Source organism: Gymnodraco acuticeps, unplaced genomic scaffold (genome assembly GCF_902827175.1).
Source record: "Gymnodraco acuticeps unplaced genomic scaffold, fGymAcu1.1, whole genome shotgun sequence".
Classification (NCBI taxonomy): domain Eukaryota; kingdom Metazoa; phylum Chordata; class Actinopteri; order Perciformes; family Bathydraconidae; genus Gymnodraco; species Gymnodraco acuticeps.
Genome location: NW_022990224.1, coordinates 2,533,180 through 2,556,160, shown reverse-complemented (window position 1 = coordinate 2,556,160; position 22,981 = coordinate 2,533,180). Strand labels below are relative to the sequence as shown.

The following is a 22,981-nucleotide window of genomic DNA, read 5'->3' as shown; positions in this document are numbered from 1 at the left end:
CATATTTCATCAAGAGTCCAAATGAGGAACCTGTATTTTATATTGGATTATGAGAATAAGTAAGACTATTTCCAGCTTTTTTAATGCCCTACATTGCGCAAATGTCCATACATCTTTTCAAATCAAATAGTTAAAATGCAGTTTCATTCTGCTGTCTTCAGTCATGCTTTCCCCCTGGGTCATAGGTCATGTTCCCCTTTGTGCTGGGCTGTTGTTTCCCTGGGGGAGGGGAGGCTTATCTTCTTTTGTTGTGCTAGACTTGCAGGGCGAGGCCTCCTAACTTGGGGGGAACAGTAGGGGGGCTGCTGTCAAGTAGTGTTTGCCTTAGCATAGAGGCTGGGGCCTATCCTAATTATCAAATAATTCATTATTGCTCCAGCAGCTGCAAAATCTAAAAATATTATTCATAGCGAGTGTTAAGAAACATCCTATTCATGGAATCCAATGTAATCCTTGTATCCATAGCAATTTCAAGGCAACTTGGCACCAGTGCAGAGCATGCTTTATTAAACAGTGCCTAAAAGAGGTTTGTATGCATAATGTGATATGCGACCTATTTTTCCATACATGCATACAAGCCCACTATATGCAACATGCATTACCATTAAGCTTGAGGGCCTGCTATAAAAAGATAATGTAAACCTCTCTGGAGAATCAGGTTTCATTAAAATGGAGGAAAAAGACAATAATGTCATCCCATCCTCAGCAACCACATATTTCCTTTGACTCAATTAGATCTCAGGGGATCTTGTTGAAGAGATTTGTTTTAAAAGAAGCAGCATTCTTTTAAAGAGCAGTTCCTTTCTTTCGTGAGTATGTACAATATACACAGCTTTGTATAATTCATAATGCCTTCGCACCAGTTTATGCATCTCCTTGTCCTTTCTAAGAGATGATGGCTGGTTGCTTGCATCTTCTAATAATAGCCTCCTATTCTTAATCTTAGGTTAGTATTATTACCGCTGTGATTCATTTTTTGTTTGATTTGCTCTCATGCAGTAGAGCTGAAGTTCCACTCCCCCATCATCATCATTATCATCATCATCATCAAATTAATTTTGCACCCCTTCGTGACAAACTGCACAGTGTAAAAATAGGCCAACTTCAAACCCAAATGGGTCACATCATGTCTGTTTGAAAACGTTGCCTCAAACTTGAAGTCACACTTTTTTTCAACTCAGCCTTTCGTAAAAGCTGCAGAATGGCGACCAACTAAAGGGCTCTCAAAATGGAGAGAACTTCATCTTATCATCCTTTCAGAGGAAATCTACTGGGTCAACATGTCCTAGGCTAATAATGATAACACTGCCTTATCAGGGTGCAGTTCCTCTCAATTTATGCAAATTACAAGATGTTCCTTCTTGTTCTTTTAAAGATAAATTACATATGTTGTTATTTCTTGACTGATGGAGTACAGGCTGGGGTTGGTTTCAGTAGATATATTTTTACATGGGTTTGTCCTTTTCAATTCAGAGACAAACACCTGCATCACAGACACATTTGTGTCTCTTTCTTTATTAACAGTTAATGCAAGTATCTGAGTCCTTGTTGAACTCTGCAAAGAGGAGAAAGGAAATTCAATGACATGAGAATCTGTATATTCATTGTTATATTCCAATACAACTTAAAACTAATCCACTTCTTTGACGAGGGAAAATTGGATTTATATGAATGGCCACATTCAAACAATACAATTGATGGTTTCTGGAATCCTGGGGGGAAAACCAGACTGGGACAGCAGAGGAACACCACCCTGCCCACAGTCACACAGACACAGCATGAGAGAACGCCTCAGCTGGAAACAATATATCCTATGACAATATTCAGCCCAGACAAAGAAGCAGTCCAAATACGGGCTGCTCCACAAAAGCTAGCCCAGATTTGAATGAGGGGCCAACCCAAACGTACCTCATAGGCAGGTCCTCATTCCTGACAGAGATCCCGGCTGCAGAGGGGGGACAACGCATGCTGTTGGCATACAAACTCTGCACCAGGGCCAGCTCAGAAGAGTGTTCCAACATCGGTGTTCGGTGCTCTGGAAAAATCCAACCGGTGAAATGGACACTTTCTTTTCTTTCCCTCTTTCCTCTATGTGTTTCTCTCCCTTTCTCTGTCTCCCGCCCACTCTTTCTCCTTGGTTTATTGCAGCAGAGCGGCGCCCACCCCCTTCGCTGACTGGCGTGGCTGAAATAATCCTCTCTGACAGCTCATCGTGCGCTAATGCATTGTGCTGCCTGCGGCAGCCCAGTTTGCTGCCTGTAAAGCTGTGGCCACAGTAGCACTCTTGCACTAATTGACACCCATATTAGGAAAACTTCAGCAAATTGGACATGGATGATTTATTCCCACTGTCAGATTGGGATAGATTAGAGGAAACATGGAAACCGTTGCCTCAGACAGTATCTCATCCACTAGTCCTGGTTTTGTGGCATCATTCTGTAAGTGTCGGCATGTATGATTCAGTGAATTGCTCCAAATAAAGGCCAAGGTAAAGTAGGCCTACACACCTGTAAGCCTGCTTCCCTAAAAACTGTTCCCATTAAGTTTTTTTAACATTAATAATTCAACTCCTCACTGAGCACCTGTACATGTTGTAGGTAAATATTACAGCCATTCTATATTCAGCTCCTGTGGGGATGTGGATGACTCTGTCCCTCCGTGAGCTGGCTGATGATTAACCAGTGGGTGACAGGTAGAGAGCTGAGAGCTGACAACCTCATGTCATTATTATTCTGGAGTGGGTACGGATAAAGATAGCCTGCTAGAAAATAAGCATACATTGTCAGCATGAATACTTGTTTAACAAGGACAGGTCACAGTGCAACCCCCATTGTTCACCATTTCAGACTGCAGTCAATCCACTACTCAAATACATGCAAATACTGCCTGAGACTCTACTTCAGGCTCACAATAGGCCTACCAAAGAGCATATTGTAGTGCCGAGAGATAGGGAGTCAGAGGCGGTGCAATGAAGGTGCAAAAGGGAACTTTATTTGAGAGCAGCTAAGGTCATGTTGTCTGGTTGCAGTCCGGGAAGAAGAGAGTGAAGAGAGGAGGGCACACAACATATATAGTAAAATACATAACATGTCCGTGTGGGAACAATACCCCCAACTGTAGTTCCATGTATGAATTATGAACCCAGTGTATAAATAGGTGGTCACCACACAAGCCCCTTCAGAATTCAAACATGGCAAAAAAATCCTTGCGTCCGAGGAGGAAGCACCACAGGGGCTGAGGAGGGTGGGGTCGCAGGTGAGGGCCGGGCCATGGAACGGGCCAACGAAAGGAGGCCGCAGGAGAGGGTAGGGGCCCTAACGAGGGCGACACCCCCACCGGGGGCGGGCCGGAACGGGCCCGCAGTAGGTGTCGTGGCGAACCCAGCAGGAAAGAGCGCTGCCCGGCCGCAGGTGAAGGCACGGCGGCGGCGGCGGCAGGGCTCGACATTAAGGACTGCCCGATGGCCCGGGGCCATCTAGTATTTAGCTCGGGCAATGAAGCCTCACCTGCTGGTTGCCCGATCGGGCAATCTATTATGCCAGTATCATGCAGCTCGCGGATCCAGTAATGAGTGACCCGACAGTAAAACTAAACATATCTATAACTAGTTTAGGTAGTTTGAGAGGTAATTAAAATAGCTACGTGTGATATTCTAACCTGAAGTGTGTGTTTTGTGCGCTCACCGCTGCAGGTGATCATGCAGAGCTGCATGTCGACTCGTCAGCAGCAGCTGATCGCTCTCTCCCGTCAGATTAGACTCGCGTTTATGTCCATATCGATCAGAACCAGCTAGTTCTAGCTAATGATATGACTACCTGCTTATTAAAAGACACCTAAACAATAAGTGTCGCTATGCAACCGGGTGAGGCCACAAAGTATAGCGCAGCATTATGCATTTGTTTACATGCCCACCGGAACCCCGAGGCTGTCACATAAGTGGCGCAACTGAAGAGGTATTGCGCTAAAGGGAAATTATTTTGACCGAAGATATTTAGATTTGCCGGCTAACGGTAACTCTGCCGTCGCCATTTTGTGTGCTTCGCGGATGCGCTCGGCTCCTCTCGACTGCTGCTCGGGTCTGCTCGGTCAGCTTCCGGATGAGGAGGCATTCGTTCGACCAACTTACAGTAGATAACATTACAAACATTTTTAACAGGGGCCATAATAATGTAAATAATGTTTGTTTTGGCAGTTATAACTGAATGTAATGTTTTCTACTTTTTTACATCTGGGAAGGCATTTGCCTTCATCAGATGGAAAGTGTCTTGATCAACAACAAAAGTGTTTCTTATAGCAGGGCATGCAAGCGAGCAAACACAAACAAGAACAAACAAACAAGTGAAATGAAGAATAAAATTGAAATTGTACAATATAATATTGTGGTGGTTCATCTTATAATTCAGTCTAGAGAATGCACCAGACAGCATCTAAGACCTACAAACATCTACATTTTCTAGGGGGAGGCCCCCCAAACCCTTCGTGCCATTTCGTCAGCGTGCATTTTTCAGGGCAATCTCTATTGGGCTCAGGGCCATCTGTAAATTAGCTTAGATGGCCCACAGGGCCATCTCCCAAAATCCTTAATGTCATGCACTGGGCGGGCATGAAATCTTCGGAAGGACGGAGCGGTATCCCAGGGAGGAAGGAGCAGTCACCCCGGGAGGAAGGAGCACAACCCGCCCGCAGGCAGACGCACAGCGGCGGCGGGCACGAAGTCCTCGGCAGGCGTCGAGGTATCCCCGGAAGGCAGGAGCAGTCTCCCTGGGAGAAAGGAGCGCAACCCGGCCGCAGGCAGACGCGCAGCGGCGGCGGGCACGAAGTTCTCAGCAGGCGTTGAGGTATCCCCGGGAGGAAGGAGCAGTCTCCCCGGGAGGAAGGAGTGCAACCCGGCCGCAGGCAGACAGGTGTTGAGGTATCCCCGGGAGGAAGAAGCCGTGGACAGAGGCCAGACAGGTTCCAGAGCGCACCACCCACGGGCCGATGGCAGCATGGGCGACGTCTGAAACTGTCGAGGCGAGACGGGGTCCAGGAGTGCGCCACCAAGGCACCGATGAAAACGTGAGTGGCGTCTGGAACCGCCGTCGAGGTGGTGAATAAGTGAGTGTCCACACGAGGTCAACCGGCTGGTCGAACCTCCTCTCCGGCACCGGAAAAAAATTGTTAACAGTCAGATGTTAACCGACGAATGTCGACAGCCGTTAGCAGCTAGCCGTTAGCCGCTAGCTGACAGACAACGGTAGCTGCTAGCCGTTGTTAGTCAACGCGGTTAGCCGCTAGTCGTCGTCAGCTAGCGCAGCCGGGACAGAAACAATCGGGTTCATCCCTACCCAGCAGGTCGTGCATCGTCTCCCTGTTGGTTGGAAGGCCGATGCGGGAATGGCGAGCAACGTCCCCAGCTCTTCTGCGGGGCGTGCACCGAGCCTCAGTCCGCGTGCCGGTGGCAGCCACGGACGATTCCAAAAATCCCCGGCATTTCGAGAAAAAACCTGAGTTTCTTTTGCCGTGTTCGGGCCCGTCCCGGAGACTTCTCGAGACGTTGTCGGGGTCACCAGTGTAGTGCCGAGAGATAGGGAGTCAGAGGCGGTGCAATGAAGGTGCAAAAGGGAACTTTATTTGAGAGCAGCTCAGGTCATGTTGTCCGGTTGCAGTCCGGGAAGAAGAGAGTGAAGAGAGGAGGGCACACAACATAGTATAGTAAAAACACATAATAATAATAATAATAATGCATCACATTTTTTATTAGAGCGCTTTTACAGGTGCTCAAAGCGCTTTACAATTACACATTACACATATTAGACATGTAAGAGTCATTACTGCGGACATTACCCACAGGAGCAAATGCGGGTAAAGTGTCTTGCCCAAGGACACAACGGCCTGACGCAGTGGCGGCCGAGGCGGGATTCGAACTGGAGTTCACCAACGCCCCTTGATCTGATGACCAACGCTCTAACCACTGTCCGTGTGGGAACAATACCCCCAACTGTAGTTCCATGTATGAATCATGAACCCAGTGTATAAATAGGTGGTCACCACAATATTGTACTCATGAAATCGACCTGGATGCATGTATTTCTGTAAAAAGATCTACGATAGAAAATGTTTCTTCACATTAAAATCGAACTACTAAAAGCCCTTACCATCAATTGGATGGTGCTCAGCAACATGGTGCTTTTAAAAACTCCTTGCATGTTACCTTGCATTGGGTTAAGCTCATTTGACTGTGTTCTGAGCCAGGGGTTCCCAACCTTTTTTCCCAAGAGCCCCACACACACACACACAAGGGGGGGGGGCGGGGGCGCAACAGCGGTAATTAAAGTTTAAAAGTCTCAGAAATGCTACAACTACTGTCACAAACTGGATGATTGTGAAGTATTTTGTTAAAGGAGGATGAAAGTGTAATTAAGGAGCACTATTGGAGTGACTTTGATGGTTATTGGACTCAGGATTAATTAATTTGGATTCCCGCTGTATGAAGAAATTAAAGGTGGGCGCAAGTGGAAACAATTCACAAAAGGATTAAACTGTTTAAAACACATAATCAAAGTAAACCGGATTTTGCCGATGTGTTTATGTGGATTCAAAAATCGTAAATAATCTACAAAATGGAGGAGACCGATCTGATCGGAGCAACTGTGACAAATAATCCAACTGAAACCGGCATGGACAATGACTATGTTTTAAAAATGCGCTTATCCAGAAAAGCCTGGTTTGGACACTTTACGGGCAGAAGAAACAAAAAGTCTAAATATGATATTTGGCCTCAAATCATCTGAGGCCTGGCGCCCCCCCCACCCCCCCCCCCCCCCCCCCCCCCCCCCCTCCTACGATCTTTGGCGCCCCTCCAGGTTGGGAACCACTGTTCTGAGCCATAAACTGAACATATGTTGAAAGCAGAGCAGTTTTTAAAGCTGCAGTACACATATTCGTAACAAACACACTTTAATCATGTTTTGCTCTCACTTTGCCACTAGATTAAACATTTGAAAGCAATTTGTCACAATATTCTTTACGCAAAACCCAGGAGATATAAAATCTAGGTCTCATTCTCCCATAGGTGTTGTGTTCTGTTAGTAGAACGTGACATTAAGTAGGAAAGTCATCTGAAACAGGGTCATGTCGGTGTGCTGGTATCTAACTGAGTAGATCAGCATGAAAGGGCTCCACTTCCTCTGATCATGGCACAAAACCTTCTTCATTCCAGCCCTGCTCTTTTCTGCTGATATGAATATTTAAACACTGATGCTGAAATCCAGTTCTGTTACACTTCTGTATGATGTGTTGCGGCTTAGTATGACTGTCAGTGCCACGGGCGTCATGTAGAGCACATAATCTTACAGAGCTATGATCTACCAACATGTAAGTGCACCAGAAAACGCTCAGTATGATAATAGTGTGTGCTCAATGCTTTCCAGTTGAAACCTCATTCAAAAGAGGTTGAAGAAGAAAAATAACACAACACAAAATGGCGTAGGAATATGACATTAAAAGCATCTTGTGAAAGCTGTAAGTAAATGCGGCAACGATGCATCACTAAGAGAAACCCACCACATCCTGTTCACATCCACAGTGAAGAGAAAGCTGGTGCCTTAGTGTGTCTTAGTGCGTGACAAAAACACACTCAAGTTAAATAGCAGCACATATTTATAGCACTGCAGGTGTCCTCGTGATGACTGAAAGCAACCATCAGCTTTCCCTTTTTGCCACATTTACCACCTGATTGCACAAACAAATAATGTCTGTGTTTTGGTGGATTAACACTGAAACTATTACAGCTCGGTGCACACCGTGTCCTGGAGATTGTACCAATGCGCAGTGCTGCACACGTGTGTTTTAACATTGAAGAATGAATACTATGCTTTTACATCATATTTATATCCTGTTTATCGGGGAGTTAAGATGCGTCTGGACAAGGTGAAAACATGTTGTACTTAGTCAGAAATAAAGACTTAATCCTTTTAATGTCAGACATGGCAGAGCTCTATCTTTACCGGCAGGAGGTGAAATGTATGAGCCAACAGATGCTAGCAACAAGCTTCGACTGTACGAGACCTGACACCAGCATGTGTGACTGAAGAGAGGGGCAGACAGCATGAGAGACTTTTAGCATTAGAGGAGACTGCTATCTATGAACTTCTTGACATTTTAATTCATACAATGCCTCATCTGTCTCTCAGCAATAACCTTTTGGTGAATTAATTCTGTGTAAAATGACTGCTCATGTGTGCTTGCATGAGTGAATGCATCTCATATGATAAAAAGCAACACCACACTGAAGTGTCTGCTTGTTTTGCATGGGCAGAATTCATTTAACTTCCTCATTTCTCTTCAGTCACACATCATTTTTTCCACTTCCTCTTTGATTTAGTGTTATCAGAAGACACTGAGCAGATTTCCGTCAATGCCATCTATGGGAGCGTCACACCAAATGAGAGAAATAGATGAATAAGTAAGAGTAAAAGTTCAATTTCAAGAAGGGAATGAGTGAGTCAGGTGTACTTCTCAGCTGCAGATAATGTAAAGCATTCATATATAATGAAGGCCTTCGATGGAGTTTAAGTCCTTTATATTACTAAACTATGAGTGTCCTCTGTGACTGAACTCACCAAAAAAGTCAGTGAGTGGGTGTGCCACCATTTCCTTGGTAGAAAGACTGAAAGACATTCGGGTTAAATCATGATTAAGAACACGTTTTTTAATAACAATACAGACAAAAATGTGCCTATCACCCAAAAAATATAACAGCATTAGAACATAATTAACTGAACAAGATTGAATTAGAGTAAGCCATGCTTTTACCCTTTTGTAGGTTGAACGACTTTAATGTGCTTTCCTCAGGTTTTCCTAAGAGCTCTCTGACATCTTATTCAGATCAATGCTGCTCTGCACATCACACCACGTCAACTAATTGATTTTAAAGTACTGCTACAGTTTATAAATCATTAAATAGTTTTCCACCACGATAAAGTTATGCTATAGTAGTTCCAGACAGCATCTGTCTGCTGATTGTTGCCAGAAATAGAAGCACAGAGTCTGATAAACATCTCAACCTTTCAGAGTTCAGTACGTGAAGTTATACTTCAGTGGTTATAAAACCTTCTACGATAGACATAACAGTTGCAAATCGTTCACTGGTACTTTTGACCCGAATGCAAAACGTGCCTTGTAAAAAATAATAACACCGAAAGACACAACTATCTCAGTCTCTTATGTATATCTATATTTATGAGAGGCCGTAAATTCTGTTTGCAATCAGCTATAGGTACTCTAGTGAGGGAGGGCCCTCCTGGAGCTGGTTTTACTTGTGAGATAAGGATTCCACATGCATCAACTTAGAGACACCTGTCACATTTCTTACATTCATAAAGTGGTTTGTGAGGTCCTTTTCTGTGTGAGCCTGCTGTGGAGTCTGTACATGTCATGAGCCGCATGCTAGTGTGCGTGTATAAAGAATGACACCATGTGGCCATTGAGGGGAAAGCAAAAAGTGCTCTGCTGCATATTAACTGAACAGGAAGCATCATCAGACAGACTTCTAAAGACATAAGAAAATATTTGCTTACAATCCACAACATATCTTTTAACGCCACCCTGTGCAATGTGACTGCCAAGCACTCTTTTAAATATCTTATGTAGGTTAAGTGCAAGATGACAACTAGACAAAAAAAGCCCTAAATCCGCGCTAATGTGTTGCACAGACTGCTGCAAGTCAGGATCAAAGATTTGACTGCTGACACAAATAGTTTTGTTATAAAGTCTAAAATTAGTAGGAAATAAATTCAACATCTGAAATGTAGTTTGTTAAAAGATTTCCTATCTGATATATTTTCCAAGCAAATTCAAACAATCAGCGACTGGAAAGTATATTCAGTGCAGTGTTGTTTAAAATGTAATTAAACAAGGATACACAGAAGTGGTTGAAAGGAAATTTAGCATACACTTTTGATTGTATTGAGATTTACATCGTAAAGTCTGTGAGTACACAGACCGATCAACTTTAATATTGAAATATCAGCTAAATGAATTACATTACAAGCACAGCTACAGTATTAACTCCAGGACATATCCATGTGAAGAAATAATAAAAATACAAACTTTAAATTTAAAAAAATGTACAGAAATTACAGAAAATCACTCAAGTTAAAAACCAATATCTGAAAATGGATTTAACAAGTCAGAAATCCTAAGAACAAAATGCACTTTGCTTGGAAGTTGGTAGACACATTTATACACACCTGATTCCATCATCATTATATACATGACAGGTCAATGATACTGCAGGACACTGGGGAAAGGTCTGACTTGGTGGTCATTCATTTTGTGGCGACAAAGGAAACAGAAAAAAAGACGATGATGTTAAGTTGTTCTCTGGTTTTCTGCTTTTTTGAGCTCTCATCAAATTGTCATGGTCACCTTATACGGACGTAATTGTCAGGATCTCCTACGACTGGATAACCAAAACAACAAGCAAACAGTGTACAGGTGAAAAGAGAAACCCACGGAGTCCACACGAGAACTAAGGCTGGATATGTGCTGGTTAAAGCCTTTTTTCTTCCTTCGAACTTACAACGCATCATGGCTGACATCATTATTAAAAATCATCAGATGTTAGTAACAGCCTCAATTTTAAACTTTCTTTTTTTATTTTACAGCAGTGCCACGAGTGTTCAGTGATGGCTTCAAGTCCAAAAAAGTTCAAAAATGTGCTTTTTGCATAGTCTCAATGCAGTTTGTGTTTCCTTTTCTTGTGTTTTTTGTCCTTCTTTTTGCTGGAACATTTAACACAGAACCACTGCTGGTCCTCAGGAGGAGCGGTAAGGATCCCAACACAAGGCCTGAGCAGAAACAAATAGAAGAGGGTTCAGGTTAATGAAAGAAACACATATTTCTCTAGCAGGGATTTAAAAGGAAGAGCAATAGTCCCCAACAGTTATTGAGTTTGGATATACCCAGTAAACTGAATAATAACTGTTACATAAGCTTAAAGGGATATTTCTTTAAGTGTTGTATGAGGTACCAATGGGGAATGCATTACTGAAAGTAGATGACAGACAGGAATGTGTGCACAGAATTTAAACAATTTCCTTGGAAGAATCTGCTGCTTTTGTTTGTTATTGTGTGACATTGGTTAGTTTGGTTTCTCCCGGCGTTGTACACAATGGCAGCCCACTGCTCCTAACACTAGGATGGGTCAAATGCAGAATGTAAATGTCCCCTCTGTGGGACGATTAAGGGTATATGAGATAAGAATATAAGTTTGGATTCCCCAAAGTCACGCAATAACACAAACTAACTGATCGAGGCAGCTGTAGACCAGAAACTCCATGCTCTGGAGGCCAAAATGACTGTTTGTTAAATATAGACTTGTGGCAGAACATAGATAACAGCTGGATTTCTCCAACGGAAAAGGCAGAATGACGGCAAGGTAAAGCGTGTAAATTCTCTAAATGAAGTGAACAATTAAGTTGATATTGCTTTTTAGGCGTAGCTAAAATATAGTTTGTAATATAGTTCCCCCTTCCACAGCAGTACCTTGCATAGCTCAGGACCTTAAATGGGACTGTGCTGCCAACCACTTTTGTTAAAGTTAGGCACTGACTATGGAAATATGGAAAGGCACCTCATGCAACCCCACTTCAAAAATGCAAACAATCTCTATAACACTTAAATAGAAAAAACGGACAGACCAACTGTTCATCAACGTCTGAAGAGTCCATGAAGTTGTCTAGCCAGGAAAGGCTAACACATGCGACTAAATGCAGATATTCCCCGAATGATTAAAGCTTTGACAGCAGGACAATTTATGAAAAAGGACAAATATGTCGATCACTACTAGTGGGTAGAGTCTTTGAGTATAGTGATGTTTTCTATTGAATAAAGAAACGAGGCACTAGCTAAACATTCTTCAATGTGTAAGTTGCTGTTCATAGTTTGAATAGCATGAACATACATAATTCAACTGGACAAAGTAGAAAGGATGAAAGCTGTGTGGCATCCTGTTAATGTTTGGTGACGTTATGTCTCTGCAAACTCAAAACAAACTAAAGGGTTGGCAACACCATGTATTCCTCTACTACATGTATATATGTGGCTACTGAGTGTTGATTTTACAAATATTTGCTTTGTCTCTCCCTAGTTATGATTTGAATATCATAATATTGTAAATAAAATGTGAAAATAACTCCTGTATAATGTCCTCAGCGTGTGTGAATGAATCAACATGTAGAACAAGTTGCAGTAACATGTTGGAGATAGAAAGGCTGAAAAACAACCACATAAGGCCACTGTTTCAGAGAATACATTTATTCACAAGAGAACTGAACTGAACATTAAATATTTGTTTAATTTCTGAACTGTATGAACTTTATGCTGTGTCATCTCTCTCTTTCACTTTCTTTCTTTCTGACTGTCTCTGTCTCTGTCTCTCGCTGAGTGTCCCTGACGTCCTCCTTGCTGTGAATTGCTACAATAAGGGGGAGGAATAAAATTAGGGCGGAAATTTCAATTTACAACCACAAAAAGTAAGCAGTCTGTTGATCAGTTTCAGTAATACACATAAAGCTAAGCCTACACATGATGAACAGCATTGAGTTCAAAAGAAAAGTGAATCTTTTCCAAACATGTTGTTAGTTTTGCTATAGATACATACATCTACAGTAAAACGAACATCAGATATTTCTATGTAAATATGTAAAGAGGACATTGCTAATAAATGTGCACATTAGGGCTGCACGATATATCGTGTCGTGACGATAATCGTGATATGCGCGATATTCACATCGCAGGACGTACATTTTTTTACGACGTGCGATATTAAGTAGGCAAATTAACTCAAACACGTCATGTTACAATTCTTTTGCTGCTTGCTACAAAAGGAAAACTTGCGCGGCTCTCATGTCAGGGGCACTTGAGTGAGTGACAAGCAGGCTCTGCATGCACAGCAAACCACCAATCACAATCAAATCTCCAAAGCAAACGGACCCGGTGATTAAAGGTAAAAACACTGAATAAAGTAGTTTCATGTGTTTCTCCAGGGCAGTTCGGCGCTGCTAACCGAGCTAGCTCGTTGCTCTGATAACTAAAGATCCAGACGTCCGTGACTAAAATCCTTCATCCGGTTAAATATAGATCAAAAAATACCAATTGTATAGCATTAAAGTTCAAGAAAGGATGGTTTGCGCTAAAAAAAACTGTCTTTTCTTCAATTCCTGTATTTTGTTCATATCGCAATTAGGGCTGTCAAGTTAACGCGTTAATAACGCGTTCACGCAAAAAAAATTAACGCCACTAATTATTTTAACGCGATTAACGCATGTGTATTTTTTGTCCTCGGCCGCCCCGTAGTTTCAGAGCGCATCGAGTTTAAAATACCGTCTACAAGCTGATGCTGACAGCCCCGCTCCTGCCGCCCGCTTGTGGCAGACCACACTTCCACGCTCACCGGCAGGCACCGACTGGCTGTTGGGAGGACCGGGAGGGTGTGTGTATGTGTGGCCCGAGCGAGCGAGAGAGACCTTACGTGCATTGTTGTTGTTAGCATCTGGTGCTAGCTAGCTGCGCTAACGGATATAAGGAGCTGTTTAAATGAAAACAGAGGAGCGACATTTCGCCACAACTGCGCCGAGCACTTGACTTTATGCAGGAAGCCAGACAGTGGGACATTGTACGAAAAGTCAGCACGGATAGTGCGCAACATGATTGCAGCGTCCAGGCAGCTCCGTTCGAGCATATGCCTTGAGTTGCACATAGCTCCAGCGCACGCACGCAAAAATATTCCTCTAAGGTACATTTAGAACAGATCAAAAATGTGCGATTAATCGCGATTAACTATGGACAATCATGCGATTAATCACGATTAAATATTTTAATCGACTGATAGCCCTAATCGCAATATATCGCTGGGGAAAAATATATATATCGCAATATCAGTTTTTTCCAATATCGTGCAGCCCTAGTGCACAGTTTAGTGTTTATAGTGTAATGTAATAGTGGATTACTGACATATGTTTCACTTTTTGCTACTAACCTTTTTCCAGCCCTGTAATTGCCAATGAGTCATCATTTTACACCAAAATGTTTTCTCTGTTGTACTGAAAACATATCATCCCACTATTTTTGTGTATCGGTACCACCCAATTGTGCAAATCAGTGAATTATAAATCTGTAATTGGTTAAAGTCAAGCCTAATTGTCAACTATGCAGAACGATGTTATTTCAAAACACAATGAAGGGAGTCATAAGGCCTGAAGATAAAACTGAAGTAGGTCTCTTACCAATGATACCATTCATCACAGTCATCACATCCTATCATGGGACTGCCATCATCAGCTTTGTTGCATCCAGGACAAATCCAGATCTGGTTTCCCCATTCATCTCGTATCTACCGGAAATGCAAACAACAGAAAACAAAAGTAACACACTGCTCCATGACACAATAGTAGAATAAATCTTGAATAACCATATAGTTAGTATCTCTTAGGTGTTTTAATTTACTGCCCACCTTAAGAGTCAAGAAAAGTGATGATAGGAAATGCATGTAGTCGTGTTTCATATGCATAGACTGTTATACTATGCACAATTAACAATAACGTACAAGCACTCACCACGTATGTACTGACCGTCTCTGTTACTACGCTCCGGACCGGCGTCTTGAAGGATGCGGCGGGGGAGAGCATCGGGGCCGCGGAGAGCAGCGATGAAGTGGCAGGAGCTGGTGGAAGAGGAGAGGGCGCTGGAGGCAGGATGGGGATGACCGGCACGAGGACTGGAGGCGGCGTCCGAGGTCGGTTCCCTGGTCCAGACTTGGAGGCGGGGGTCCTGGGTACCGGCGTCCTGGGCTCCGAGTTCGGAACCACCTTGCTGATGACACTGGAAACCCATTGAGAGATAAATACTAGTTAGCACAATGATAATAATTGTGGTATTTAGAAGAGGTAATAATAGTATAATAATATGTCATTATTAATAATATTAGGAGACTTTACTCTGTGTAAGTTGTACAATTTAAAGAATATAACTCAATGTTAGAATTATTTGAACCACAAAGGCAATGTAGCACGTAGTAATAACACCTATTTTTAATGAATTTCTTTGTTTTTATTGGATTATTGACTACTGATGTTTTTTTCCTGATCCTTTTAACAACAACATTTTGAAAAGTAAGGAAGTACTGTATGAAAAGAATAAAAAAAGACTATGAATCTGAAGAGGCATTTTAAGGAAAATGTCAATACTGGAATAATAAATAATAACTTTAATATTAATAATAAAGTATGTCATAATTATACGGCTATATATATATATATGATATTATGAGACTTTTCTCTCTGTGTAAGCTGTACAATTTAACCCCATTTTAAGGCCATGTGTCTTGCAAAATCACACATACACAAATTAAAGATCAATTTATATTAATAGTGAGGAAAAGTTAAAAGGTGAGATTTAAAAGATTTAACTTTTTAGTATTTATTGGGCTTTTATTTTGGTGAAAATGTACTTTTCCTGATGAGCATAACTTTTGTTTCAGTCAAATAAAAAAAAGTGCGTGTTTTTTGCGGTCTATTGAGAGTCACTGTGTAGAGCTGTATAGTTTTTGTTGAAGATAAATGAAAAACATTCATGTAAGAATTACATGAATCCAAGATCATTATACCAAATGTAAATGGCATACTGTACTGAATATTGGAAACCCAAACGAACATTTGACATTCTAGTCTGAACTGAGATGTTACAGTCAAGAAAATCTAGAAAGACAAATGATGATAATGATATAACTAAATGTGTCATTTGAAGCACAAAGGCAATGAAACATGTAGTATTTGTATTTAAACTTGTGAAATTGAAAAGGCACTTTAAGGAAACTTTGTAAAATTGGAATAATAAATAATACTAATAAAATATGTCATAATTATACTGCTGCAGATAAACACCATTTACATTTAAAAACAAAAAAGAGAAGAAGAGAGGAGATCACGATACATGAAAAGAGGTGATGGAAGAAACATGATATCTCCAGGAACATTCATTGAGTGCTTACATTTTGTCCTGGCCTGCTCCCACCCTGAGCGTCAGTCTGGGGATCACTGGAGAAGGCAGAACTACTGGAGTCTCTACTTTCACCTGAGGAAACATGAAGGACGTGGTAAACATCAATGACACTCGAAAACAGGGGGGTCAAACTCAATTTCATCACGGGCCACATTCGCATTATGGTTGCACTCAAAGGGCCGGTTGTAACTTTAAGACTATATAAAACTACATATATAAATATTTAATATATATAAAATAATGTATTATATTACATCATTAAGCATTGGATTATTCTTGGATAGGGTAATCACTTCATAATTAACTCGGTCTGAAAGCAGACGTCTAGGGCAAATAATTGCAAGTCCGTTCAGTGAAAATCAAAAATGATTTTAAAAGAAAAGCAACAAAAAAAAAGTAACATTTTGAGAAAAAAAGCAACATTTTGAAAAAAAGTCAATTCTGAGAAAAAAGTCAAATGAGAGATGCATTGTGGGATATGTAGTTTATGGGCAACGTGCTTCTGTAATTCGCCATGTAACAAACATATTATATTCTTTGCAAGCTCTTGTGGGTAGGGCTGCTCAATTAATCATATTTTAATCGCAATTACGATTTTACTTGCAACGCTTATGAAAACAACATAATCGAAATAAAACTAATATAAAAAAAAAAAAATCAGTTGAATTATACTTAAAGTTCAGGGTAATCAACTGTTAAAAACATACTGTTCAATTTTTGAATTTATTTTTTCAATAAATGGATGTTTTCAAAGTAAATGGATAATCGTTTTTAATAATCGTGATATCAATTATTGACCCAAATAATCGAGATTATGATTTTTGCCATAATCGAGCAGCCCTACATAAAATGAAGTCGCGGGCCGGATTTGGCCTCCGGGCCTTGAGATTGACACGCCTGCTCTAAAACAAACACATCATGACATATCAAACAAATAAAATTACCTTCTCCAACCGAATTCTTTCTTTTTCCTTCTCCTTCTCCTTTTCCCGCTTTTCTTTTTCCCTCTCCTTTTCTTTCCTCTTCTCCTCTTTCTCTCTCTCCTTTTCTTTGGCCTTCTCTCGCTCCTTATCCTTCTCCTTGTCTTTCTTTTTCTTCTTCTCCTTCTTGTCCTTCTTCTTGTCCTTCTCCTTGCTCTTTATCTCCTTATCCTGGAGGATCGGGGCCAGAGGAGGGAGCATAGAGGGGATGCGCAGGCAGGAAGCGGCGCTGAACAGTTGGGGGATTTCACCCAGAGCGAAGGGCGCTAACGCAGACTGTTTCTGCCGGTCCTCCTTGTTCCTGTCTTTACCCTTGTCCCTCTTATCTTTGTCCTTTTTACTCTTTTCTTTATCCTTCTTTTTGTCTTTGTGTTTCTCCTTCTCCTTCTTAGGGACATCTACATCTCTGGTTTTTATCTTGATGGAGCCCTCAGGAAGAGTGAAGTCTCGCTGAAGGAAGTGCTCGTCATCCTTCATTCCAAACTCCTTCCAGGGCATCTTTCCATCCTTGAAAAAGTCCTTGTTTTTATCCCGGTTCTTATCCTTGTTCTTCTCTTTCAGCTTGCCCTTATCCTTTTCCCGATCTTTGTCTTTCGGCTTGTCCTTCTCCTTCTTCTTCATTTTAGTCTTGAGCTCCTTTTTCAGCTTTTTCTTCACGTCTACTGATGGCACCATCTTGTTCTTCTCCTCAAACAACTTGAGTAAAGGTTCAGGTGTAGGCGGTGAAGCTGATCCCGACGAGACGTACTCCCCTTGGCTTTGTTGGGGTGCAGAAGGACCCCCCTGGTTGACCTTTCGGATCACCTCATTGATCGAATCATCCATAGTCCATTTTCCGGGTCCTGCGTGTGCCTGTAGGTGAAGCGGTGTTGATGTGTCTTTCGCAGAGATCCCAATCTGGAGTTTAGGCATAGTTGGCTCCATGATGGTCAGCCTCCTTGGACTGGAGATTCCATTGCTATCCGAATCAGAGCCCGAGGAGAAAGCAAAAGGATCCGGATCCCGCTCAGCACACGCTCTTGCAATCACAGCATCGATGGAGTCCTCGATGTCTGCACTTTCAGGCTCTAGTGTCTTGAAGGGGCCCTCATCTAACTCCCTGTCCTCTATATTTTGACGCATATGGATGTTCTCCTTGCCCATCCTCTCGCTCAGCGCAGACATCGGGAGCTTGTGCACAACATCCGACTTGCTCTGGGGTTGGGATGCTTTGGCTGAAGCTGTCTTTGGGCTCTTGGGGCTTTTAGGACTCTTCGTTCTCCCCGGGGATTTCTTTCTTTCCTTAGACGTTTTAGGTGAATGGAGGGGACTACCTCCCACCGGAACAGGAAGGACCCCTTTTGGGGACTTAGTCCGTTGTCTGCCAGGTGACGAGACCTTAGGCTTTCTTCCTGGAGTGGTGAGGCCCTTTTGATCAGAGTGTTTTGGTACTACTGGCTGAGGTCTGAAGGAAGGCAGGGCTCCAGAAGGTGTTTCAGGAGACATGGGGTCAAGGCTATCATGAGAAGGCAGCATGCCTGGGGGAACACGTTGAGGGTTGAGAGAGGTAAGAGGCTCCCTGGGCTCAACCCCCCATTCTGGGCTGAGGCCGGGGTACATGCGGGGTCTTTTAGTAGGCATCATGCCCAAAGCTGCATCTGGACTGTCCAGGTCCCGGTGCCTCTTCAGTGGGTGGTTCTCATCGTTGACCGTCTCATCTTCGTCTATTTCCTCGTCGTCCTCTTCCAGTGCCACCTGCATAGCTTCGGCTGAGGTGCCCATGTCAGGAAGGACCTCCTCCTCCTCCTCTTCTGGAGAGGAAAAGGACAAAAAAAGAGTTGAGCATTTTCAATTTTAAGTCCAAGGATTCTCACTAACACAGCCATGTTCTAACACATGTACAGGATATGTTAATGACAAATCCGAACTGATTTGACCAAAAATATGGTTTTATACACTGGATAATAATGTACCAATAAAACTGTACCAGCCGCTCTTTCTTCTTGATCTATATATAAATATATAATAATAGTGATAGTAGTTAAAAAATATATAATTTTGCATGGTTTAGCTTTTGATGTTGATGCTGTTGATGTTTACTACAATTATTATTCCGTTCTCTGCAACCAAGAAAATAAAATGTATGATTGTCATGTTATAACCTTGGTATATTTAGCTATTACTAAAGATCTTAGAGGAATCATTTAGAGGATGTCGTTTTATGCTTTTGCAAAATGTTATGCTCAGAGTTTACAGAATATTGAGTCCACAATTATTGATAGAAATTAAGTGAATCAAATATTGAAAACAATTAATAGAACAGCCAAAAATAGCCATTAAAACAATCACAGATGTGCACATTTGTATTGTCATTATATGAACTGACCATCTTCTAAGGAGACCAGGGGTGGCATGTGATCTGGAATGTATTCCTTCCTTTCCTCAGCATCTCGGGCTCCAGGCTGGGGAAACTGCAAGACGTTGTTTTTGCTGATAGGAAAGAGTGGCGTTTGTTGGGCGAAGGCCACAGGCTCCAGGTTGTGGACGTAGTCCTCCAGTTCACTCAGACTCACCCCCAGCAGTCTGAAGGCCTGGCTGACATCATCCAGGACAGGATCTGTTCTTCCATCTGAAATGCAGCAGCACAACAAGACATGAAACCACTGCAAACACACTCTAAATGCATCTTGTTCACTTAACTATTCTGTAAGGGTTGATGATAGCCTTGGACAAAAGATTGATTATATACAAGTGATTGTGCTGCACATACAACGAGGTGCCCTGAGTGATGTTGACATTCAACATTTTGCATCTACATACTACAATAAGCCGTATTAATTTCACTGCACAGTATTTCATTTGACATGCTGTTCTTGTTTATCTTATTCTATTTGCATGTATATAGACTCCTGCATTTAATTGGTCACTTACAACATGTAACTTATTGTATTTCATTTGACATGTATGAAGTGTACTTCTTCTGCATTACTTGCACATTGGTCTTGCACTATTCTAGTTCTAATCTGTTTCTTCTTGCACATATTGTGTATTTAAAATGTGTTTTAAGTCTTGTATATATTGTTTATTTTTGCTTTGTTGGAGGTGCCTGGGACTTAAGAGTTGAATTGCCATAATTACACTGTAACTACTGTGAATATGACAATACAACCTTTGAATCTTGAATCTTTGAAGCAAGAAGTAGCCAAACACTCAACAGGTTAGAGGAGTGAATCATTTTACAGATAGGTACAATATACTTAGGTAACTAATCGACTAACACATTGTGGAACACAGCTGAAGGGCATCATAGCCATAATAATAACAATGAACACATGAAGGCTATTTAGCTCTGTAGCTACTGTACTTTTTGACACATCAACCTTTGCTAGGGGGCGCCAGCCACAGAACCAGTCAACAACAACGTGATCGACTTCTTCAGGTTTACCGGTTACTAAAAGTAATCTGGGGACTAAACCGAGCACTTACAGAGTTCAGAGTACCGGTGGCAGACTTTGGCCAGCTGCTGGATGTACCGATGCAGCACATCGGACAGCTGATCGCATGCAGTGAGCTGAACCGCATCCCAGCCCAGAGCCTGGCAGATCTGCGCCACCGAAACACGCAGCAGCGAGCGGGCATAGCTCTCACACATCTCGCTGACTTTGTTACGGTATTAATCCCGGTCAGTTCCACTCCCAAAACATGTTCCCAGTCTTCATGTTTCACGGAACCCCTCGGGGGCTTGAGAAAACACGCTACTGCGGTTGATTTTGAACATCTACTTCAGTAAATATATTGGCGCTTTCGCCAGAGTCGCCATCTTGATTCCATCGATAGACCCATCCCCGAAATTCAGACTGGGCATGCGCAGAAATCAGCGTCCGCCTCCACGGCTCCGCTGTGTTCGAGGTGCTCACCAACGGTTAAAGTTGCGCAGCAACGACTTCGTTTGTCATAATCCAAACCCCAGGAAGTGCGACGGCTTCTGAAGCGGATTTTTTGAATGGCCGTAGTGAAAAAAGCAACCGTGCAACTGTCATGACAGCGTCCTTGACGTCAGTTCAACCATTTCCCCTAAAACCATTTTCCCAATGACTAACATTGGGAAAGAGACGTCTGTAAATCAGCGAATACTTATTTTTTTGCGAAATAAACGACCCAGCACGAACCCTTATTTAGCCCTTGTTTAAATCATTCATCTCCATTAATTTGACTGAGCCGAGAGCAAGATATCGGAGGCGGGGCTTAAGGAAAACGCAAGTGCGCACGCTCCATAAGTAAAAGGCCCCGGATGATCCGGGTACTTTCTGAATCAGTCGCTACATTTTGAGCTTCATGCGCAACCGAGCAATTTTTAGGAATGTACGGTGCTCCGCTTCCGAATCCGACGCAGTATCCAGTTCACTTTATACATCCATGCGTTAGTCCAATAAATGTTGTTCATGATATGAATCACAAACTGGGGCAGGTAATCTGTTGGATTGGTTAATGAATTACTTTAGATGTGGCTGAACGGAACTGGATCAAAACGATTTACAAGCGATTTAAGTGGGAGGTTTTAACGTTGCACACCGACGGTCAGTTTCGGTTTTTACTTCACATCCGCTGTGTCATGCTGAATTAGGAGAAAACACCGACAGCGCGTTTTCCTGCATCCGCATTGATGTATAAACTGTTGACTTCAGCTTTATTTTAGGGTGAATGTTGTGAAGGAGCCTACGGATATACATGTTTTTAAGGAGAGTCGGTTCAATTTCATTTCCGGATGTTATGACACTGAAACTTTCTTGCTTAGTCACACTCACATACTTTATTTTAATTCCATTGATTTACTGTGTGTTACTATTTATGCTGTGTTGTTCTGTTACATAGTCCAGCGATGTAGACACCTTTTACCTTCTTCTTTTCTAGGGGGGGTGGCTCGAAAATAATTCCCCAATTTAGAATCAATAAAGTACTCATCTAGATCCAAAATACTTTTGTTTAAGCTCCTGGCTGCTTCATCAAAAAGTCACGGATGCTTAGTTACAGATGGACCAAGAAAAAAATAAAGGGTGTAAGCACACAAATAAGTTTCTAAGAAGCACATTGATCAGCTAAAAAAAGGAGGGGACACACCGAGTGAGGTTGCAAACAGCTTGAAAAATACAGACAAACTGGCAGAACAAGCTTTATCAGGCAGTTACGGCCCGGTGAATCCCCACCTCCAAAAGAGTCAGAAAGAGAAGGGAACAGAGTTGGATGCAGCGTCGGAGGCGGGGTCTCGTTCTTTCCTATGACAGCTGCTCCTTGGCGCATGAGGACAAAATGGCCCACATTTTCAGAGAGCGAAACGTCACAGATTACCCATCATGCCTAGCTGTCAGAGCAGAAGCACCCGTATATGGTATGTACGCTCACAGTAGAATGAATGGAGACAGAACATAAATCTAGATTCGGCTTTTAGTGCATTTTACAACTTTAAGGACAGAATGATTCTAATAAGGGCTATACAATAGTTCATACTGGGTATTTTAATTCGTTTTTTAAAAAGTATCCGCTGATTTACAGACGTCTCTTTTCCCATTGTAGTCAATGGGGAAAAGTCTTTATGGGCCCAGTGACGTCACGGACTGATACGGAAATTGTAGTACCGCCGCTTGGACACATGAATATTTTCATCAGAGTCCGGCGCACTTCCTGGGGCTTGAATGGATGAGGCTATGAGCTGGAGAATAAATCAGCAGAACTCAGGCATGTGCCATAATGTGCAGTCAGACATTTTCTTTTTTTACATTACCTTCACACCTCCCTCACCTCAGAATTCCTCCGGCATTATTATGCAGTATTATTCAATAACTTAATTTGATTAAACTCCACAAATAGCATAACATGCTAAGGATCGGGTAAAAGCACTTTGGATAGATTTGCACATCCCAATTTTGTCTACTGATATTGAAATGTAATATTTTTCATTTACGAGTGGCTTTGTATTGCCA

The 22,981-nt window shown here is 42.2% G+C and overlaps 2 protein-coding genes across 11 annotated transcripts in view; both read right to left on the bottom strand.

The window, feature by feature from the left end:
* The window catches only part of LOC117547876 (CUGBP Elav-like family member 2), a 50,339-nt gene extending 48,207 nt beyond the window's left edge, over positions 1-2,132 (bottom strand). For 5 of the 10 annotated variants that reach the window (XR_004569253.1, XM_034218771.1, XM_034218774.1 and 2 more), the window contains exon 1: positions 1,909-2,132. Coding sequence is in view for 9 of the 10 variants with exons in the window: in XM_034218771.1 (XP_034074662.1) it covers positions 1,909-2,021 (113 nt within the window). In the remaining variant the exon portion in view is untranslated. The remainder of the gene's footprint in view (positions 1-1,908) is intronic. The other 5 variants (XM_034218772.1, XM_034218775.1, XM_034218780.1 and 2 more) reach the window with 1 other exon arrangement.
* A 7,805-nt stretch (positions 2,133-9,937) lies between these two features.
* taf3 (TAF3 RNA polymerase II, TATA box binding protein (TBP)-associated facto) lies at positions 9,938-21,551 on the bottom strand. Its single transcript, XM_034218624.1, has 7 exons — positions 20,490-21,551; positions 19,390-19,632; positions 16,989-18,814; positions 16,034-16,116; positions 14,616-14,865; positions 14,271-14,377; positions 9,938-10,832 (listed from the first exon to the last, which is right to left on the bottom strand). Exons 1-7 carry the CDS (start codon positions 20,653-20,655, stop codon positions 10,718-10,720), a joined length of 2,790 nt encoding a protein of 929 aa, XP_034074515.1. The 5' UTR covers positions 20,656-21,551; the 3' UTR covers positions 9,938-10,717.
* Positions 21,552-22,981: the final 1,430 nt, after the last annotated feature.